The sequence below is a fragment of the Phytophthora cinnamomi genome, assembly GCF_018691715.1.
Source record: "Phytophthora cinnamomi strain GKB4 chromosome Unknown Contig117, whole genome shotgun sequence".
In the NCBI taxonomy this organism is placed as follows: Eukaryota; Oomycota; class Peronosporomycetes; order Peronosporales; family Peronosporaceae; genus Phytophthora; species Phytophthora cinnamomi.
In genome coordinates, this window is record NW_027151050.1 from 6,864 (window position 1) to 13,111 (window position 6,248).

The 6,248-nt window shown below is 55.9% G+C and overlaps 3 protein-coding genes across 3 annotated transcripts; 2 read left to right on the forward strand and 1 right to left on the reverse strand.

The window, feature by feature from the left end:
* Positions 1–513: 513 nt before the first annotated feature.
* IUM83_10339 (NAD(P)-binding domain) lies at positions 514–2,030 on the reverse strand (the record flags this gene model as incomplete). The annotated part of the gene is made up of 5 exons (XM_067934834.1): positions 514–732; positions 798–1,150; positions 1,241–1,323; positions 1,411–1,521; positions 1,600–2,030. The coding sequence occupies 5 exons, from the start codon at positions 2,028–2,030 to the stop codon at positions 514–516; spliced, it is 1,197 nt and encodes a 398-aa protein (XP_067781369.1).
* A 203-nt stretch (positions 2,031–2,233) lies between these two features.
* Positions 2,234–3,057, forward strand: IUM83_10340 (Coatomer subunit beta; the record flags this gene model as incomplete). Its single annotated transcript, XM_067934835.1, has 2 exons — positions 2,234–2,503; positions 2,554–3,057. The coding sequence occupies 2 exons, from the start codon at positions 2,234–2,236 to the stop codon at positions 3,055–3,057; spliced, it is 774 nt and encodes a 257-aa protein (XP_067781474.1).
* Positions 3,058–3,135: 78 nt separating this feature from the next.
* Positions 3,136–5,219, forward strand: IUM83_10341 (Coatomer subunit beta; the record flags this gene model as incomplete). Its single annotated transcript, XM_067934836.1, has 4 exons — positions 3,136–3,528; positions 3,617–3,674; positions 3,813–4,177; positions 4,278–5,219. The coding sequence occupies 4 exons, from the start codon at positions 3,136–3,138 to the stop codon at positions 5,217–5,219; spliced, it is 1,758 nt and encodes a 585-aa protein (XP_067781475.1).
* Between the last annotated feature and the right edge of the window lie 1,029 nt (positions 5,220–6,248).

Here is a 6,248-nt window from a genome sequence, read left to right on the forward strand (position 1 = left end):
CGTTAATGCAACTGCAGCAAAACGTACGTGCTTGCGCACTCGGCGAACACTTCTGGGCAAAGTCACAGTACGTCGACAGCAAGTCGAGTAATCGTGAAGTCCATGGGCCTTCACAGGTGGAAAGCTGCCGCCCATCTCGTTTTGGACGCGCATCGTGGCCTACCTAATACCGTTTTCACAAGCACACGCAAAGTGTTGGTCCACAAGTTGGCAGTTATCAAGTACGCGGAAGAGCAGCGAAAACGACAAGAAGAAGCCAAGGCTCGAGCAGAAGCAAAGGCCCAAAGGTTGGCACAGATCGAAGAAGTCTAGAAGACATATCCGGAACCCTTGCAGGCATAATTGTCCGAGGCAATGATATGGTTGATTTTTTTTTCCACAACTGGAAAAAGGTCACGTACAATTTAGCTTACCAGACAAAGAGGTAGAGCCCCAGCAGCAATGTAAGCGCGAAGGTAACAAACACTTTCAAGAAGAAGGTGCGAGAGGCTGCAGTACAGTTAGGTGATAGTTTCACCCTGCCAGCAACACGCCACTATCAATGCGCAGCGGCGTTCTGGCACTGACACCATCCTTTAGCTCTTGAAGCTGTTGCTTCCTGGCAGACAATAGCGTCTTCTGCAACATTTCCAAAGCTGGCAGAGCCATGTTGCGTCCCGATGCCAACTCAAAAATGTCACGGAACTCGGTTTCAAAGTTTGTCTGTAGTGGTGGCGTAGCCTGTAAGTCGGACTACATACCGAGTGTTGGTTAGTTTGACTCGGTCTAACAAGCAACAACAAGAAGCGGCGGCGTACCGTGACGACAGCTGTATCTTTGCTAGAGGGAGCGCCCAAACCGAGGTCGAATACTCGGAGAACAAACGCGCTAAAGATCCAGTCAGGAAGGGGGAGTAGCACCATAAGAGACCGCACAGGAAACAGTGTGGCAGCGCTAGTGTCCGGTTTGGAGTCACCACCCGCGCGCCCAGACTTATTACTCGCCGCAGCAACACTTTGCACGACAACGCTGAACAGTTCATCCATCTCCACCAGCGCCTGTAGAAACAAGAAACGCGTTTTTCGATCACGTAGCCCATCCAGGACGCTCCGCCCCGTCAGCGCGTTGATGTAGTAGAAACTGCGCAGCATCGTACAGCCCCATTTCAGCGCTGCAACACCACAAAACAACAACAACAAAACGTAAATTCAGCCTCGCCAGCTAAGCCAATTGTCCTCGCCACAGACAACACCTTCCCTACCTTGAATATTGCGTCGACTGAGAACCTGAATGCCCGTTCCTTCCAGCACATCCAACGCGTAAAGAGCCGAGGCCTTCTCCTTCCTACACCACACCAAAACAATAAAACTCAAACGGCTCAGCATCTCTTCGCTCCATCAACTCCCCAACCAACACCAACCATCTACCCACGAGAGTCTCTCCACGAAGAAACACCCACTGGACAGCGGGCGCAGCACCCCCTTCTCGTCCTTCACGACCTGGAACGCCGCTCCTCCGTGCAGCACAATGGCGTCCGGCAGTCTGCCGCACACAACGCAACATCCTCTTCATCACCGCTCCATCCACCGCCAAACGCCTTCACAGCCAATGCAAACGTACGCCGAGTTGAGCTGTGCGAGCCTCCGCATCGTCGTCTGCAGACTCAGCACCACGCGCTTGGGCTGTGCGTCCTCCTGCGGCTGCTTGCCCAGTTTCTTGCGTAGCAGCTCGGCCACCCGCAGCGTCGCGTCCGCCTCCACCACGAGCAGCCACAGGTCGCACGCGTCCAGCTTCTTCACGTCGCGGGTCTCCTCGAACAGCGCCGTCCCCAGCTTCGCGCCGTCCAGCAGCGCGCCGTCGCAGCGCAGCGCCAGCACATCCGTCTCCTCCTTCGTCTCTTGGATCTTGTCGCTGCTAGGGACCCCCACGAGCCACGTCTTGGCGCTGCGGCCGCTCGCAGCCACGCACAGTGCCACGTAGCGCGCCAGCTGCGCCTCCTCTCTCGACAGCGCGCTGCCCGCCGAGTACACGACGCCCACCGTTGGGCGCATCTTGCTTCCTCGAGTGCGCACTCGGTTGCCGACTGACCATCACTCCTGCATGTGCTGCCTCGGGATTGGACGATATCCTGCCACTTCAATCCTGGCATTTCAGCCAACCGCAGGCCGCCACTTTGCCGCCGCGTCGTTCCCCCCTCATAATACCGACTGAGCGCCGCCGCGTAGGAAGGATCCCGGAGCGGAAGAGTCTCACCATGGCGGGCGTGACCAACGAGCGCTACTGCACGGTGCTGCTGCAGCAGGTGACGGGGGAGAAGGCGCTCCCCCCGTCGCAGGACGAGATCCTCAAGGGCCTTGAGTCGCCCAAGGTGGAGCTCAAGATCCGCGCCGTGAAGAGCGCCATCCTGGCGCTGCTGCAGGGCGAAGCTGCCCAAGGTGCTGATGCACATCATCCGCTTCTGCTCCACGCAGAGCGACCACACGCTCAAGAAGCTGCTCATGGTCTACTGGGAGATCGCGCCCAAGTACGAGCAGCCGCCCGCGGGCGAGCCCGGCGCGCCAAGGCGCCGCCAAGCTGCTACCCGAGATGATCCTGGTGTGCAACGCGCTGCTGAACGACCTGAACCACCCGAACGAGTACATCCGCGGCTGCATGCTGCGCTTCCTGTGCAAGATCAAGGACAAGGACATCCTGGAGCCGCTCAAGGACGCCGTCAAGAGCAACCTGGAGCACCGCCACTCGTACGTGCGCAAGAACGCCGTCATGACCGTCTACACCATGTACAAGACCTTCGGGGACGTGCTCATCCCGGACGCGCCCGAGCTCATCGAGCGCTTCATCCTCAACGAGAGCGACGCCGGCGCCAGACGCAACGCCTTCCTCATGCTCAACGACTGCGCGCAGGACCGGGCCGTCACCTTCCTCATGAACGCCATGGACCAGGTGCCCAAGTTCGGCGACGGCTTCTCGCTCGTGATCCTCGAGATGACGCGCAAGGTCTGTCGCCAGGACCCGGCGCAGAAGGCGCGCTTCGTGCGCTGCGTCTTCCAGCTGCTCAACTCGTCGTCCCCGCCGTGAGCTACGAGGCCGCGTGGACGCTCGTGACGCTCTCGGCGGCCCCACGGCCGTGCGCGCCGCGACAAGACGTACTGCGGCCTGCTCAACTCGCAGAGCGACAACAACGTCAAGCTCATCGTACTGGACCGCCTCGCAGATCTCAAGAAGCACCACACTAAGGTGCTGCAGGAGATCTTGATGGACATCATGCGCGCGCTCAGTTCGCCCAACCTCGACATCTGCAAGAAGGTGCTGGAGATCGCCATGGACCTCGTCTCAGTCCGCAACATCGACGAGGTGGTGACCCACTTGAAGCGCGAAGTGGTCAAGACGCAGGACAAGACCCGCGAGAAGGCTGGAGAGTATCGTCACCTGCTCATTAAGGCTATCCACGCGTGCGCCGTCAAGTTCCCGGAAGTTGCCAACGCTGTGGTGCACCTGCTGATGGAGTTCCTCAACCAACCGGATGGAGCTATGGATGTCGTGCTCTTCGTGCGCGCAATGTGCGAGAGCTACCCGGAGCTGCGCGAGCATCCTGCAGAAGCTGATGATCTCATTCACCGACATTTCGCTGGCGAAGGTGTACCGTGTTGGTCTCTGGATCCTGGGTGAATACGCCACTCTTCCGCCTGAGGACGGCACGGAGAGTGACACATCCATCTTCGAAGCGGCTAGTACCATCTTCACTGCAATTGGTAGCCTTCCGCTAGCCACTGAGGCGATGCTCAAGGCGCCCACGGAGAACCCAGAAGGTGCAGAAGACCCCGCTACTGCAGGTGCTGCCTATTCTAAGCCTGTCACTAAGAGTGTTGTGCTGGCGGACGGCACGTACGCTACCGAGACGTCGTATGCTGCTCCTGCTGCAAAGCTGGTGCGGCAGAAGAGGAGAAACGTGCCGGGTTTGCGCCGCCTGCTGCTGAACGGTGACTTCTTCCTCGGTGCCGCCGTGGCGTCGACGCTGACTAAATTGTGCCTCCGTGTGTCGAATGGTGACGTCGCCAGCGCTACGGCGCGTAACGCTGCTGTCAAGAAGCTGGTTGTGGATTCTACACGGTGCATGTGCGCTATTGTTGCTTACGGACAATCTAAGGCGAGCAAGCACGAGATTGACCAGGACTCGGCCCGCCGCATTCTTATGGGCGTGCGTGTCTTGCTTGACCCAGCGAGCGCGCAGGCCACGCACACGATCATCACAGAAGAGTGCCGTTCTGCATACCGCCACCTCTTGGATACCCAAAAAGACGCAAGAGGCTGAAGCTGCCCGTGCTGCTGCTGGCGGTGCTGGAGGTGAGCCAGTGACACAGGCGGACGATCTTATTAATTTCAGGCAGCTTCGTGGCAAGAAGGCTCTGGGATCGACGGATATCGACATCGACGATGGCGCCGATATCAACCGCGCTCTTGGTCAACAGGGCGATGGCTCCGACAACGAGTATGCTGGTGCGATGCGCCACGTGCACCAACTGACCGGTTTCGCTGACCCTGTGTACGCTGAGGCGTATGTCACGGTTCACGACTATGATATTGTGCTGGAGATTTTGGTGGTTAACCGTATTCCTCAGACACTCACCAACTTGACGGTGGACCTCTCGACGATTGGTGATCTCAAGCTCGTGGAGCGCCCTCAACCGCAAACTATTGGACCACTTGACCAGCGCACGATTCGTGCTAATATCAAGGTTAGCTCCACTGAAACGGGCCACATCTTTGGTACTATTGTGTACGATTCGGCATCAGGAGCCGAGAAGACATACGTGAACTTGAACGATATCCACCTGGACATCATGGACTATATCAAGCCAGCCACGTGCACAGACGCAGCTTTCCGTGCTATGTGGGCCGAGTTCGAGTGGGAGAACAAGGTGGCTGTGCACACAGAGCTCTCAAACGTGTTCGAGTTCTTGCAGCACGTGGTAGACAAGACGAACATGCGTTGTATGACCCCTACAGCTTCGCTGGGTGGAGACACGAACTTTTTGGCTGCTAACCTGTACGCCAAGAGTGTATTTGGTGAAGATGCGCTAGTGAACCTCAGCGTCGAGAAGCAGGACAGCGGGCGTATTGCCGGCTACATCCGCATCCGCAGTAAGACTCAGGGTATCGCGCTCAGCTTAGGTGACCGCATTACTGCTGTGCAGCGCGGCAAGGACGACCAAGGCAAGCGGAAGAAACTCCTTGCGTAGACGTCGCACTCGAAGTAAGAAGTGCACCACGTCGGGGAATGATGAAGAGAGAGGCGTCACAGCGTTGGAGTGTGAGGCAGGTAAGAGAGTAGTGGTTGTTGTTTCGGTTGCAATGGACGAGAGAGATCTAGCACAGGTAACAACGCAAAAACAGTTTTTCGTGAATTAGTTCCTGCTCTTTTTTCGGCAGTGCTTGAACGCGGAGATTCTCTTGAATTCGTTGGCGTTTGACTTCCTTTCTGTATGAAAACTTTTGCGTTTTGTCTGCGTCTGTGCGCATACGATTTCGTATTACCTTCCAATGCAACCACTGTTAGTCTGGGCGAAATCGAAGAATGCTCACGAACAGGAATTGGTAGTAAAATCATTGTACTATACACTACTACTAATATAGTAATAATATGAATAGTATTATTACAAAGTATAGTTGTTAGTACTAACATCGACTTAGTAGGACAAAATAACGCGATTTTAGTACTAAAAATCTACTAGAAATTCTACTAAATTCTAAGATGAAGTTCATGGTCAATATCTTCAAAGGACGCGCGCAATGGGTGGCAAACGAGTGGTTGCCGAGCTGCTCTGTCGTATTCTCCCGCTCATTTTGGGTTTTCTTCCCTGAAGATCGCTACCGGGTCCGATGAGGTGCTCCAAGGCCGATGGCAGTGACAATATCGGGCCGTGTTGCATCTGCAGTCATCCTATTATCATGTCTGCAGCAATGAACTCTGCGGTGAGGCTGACCTTTCCAAACGGTACGACTAGATCTACTAGGGTCCATAGTTTGCTAGCATCTAGCGCGGTCACCTCTATGCGTAAATTTTGCAGTCTTGGGTGCGTTCTAACCTTCAGGAATAACGATCAACCGGACGGTGAGCCCTCCCCAGCGAGCAGTCAAGGGATATCTGTGTCGAATCACGTTACGGAGGTGTATGAAGCTACTCTCACGGAATCTGACAACCTTACCCAAGCACCAGCAAGTCATAATCCGATGTTGGGATTCCAGTCGATATTGGCCATTACAAATCC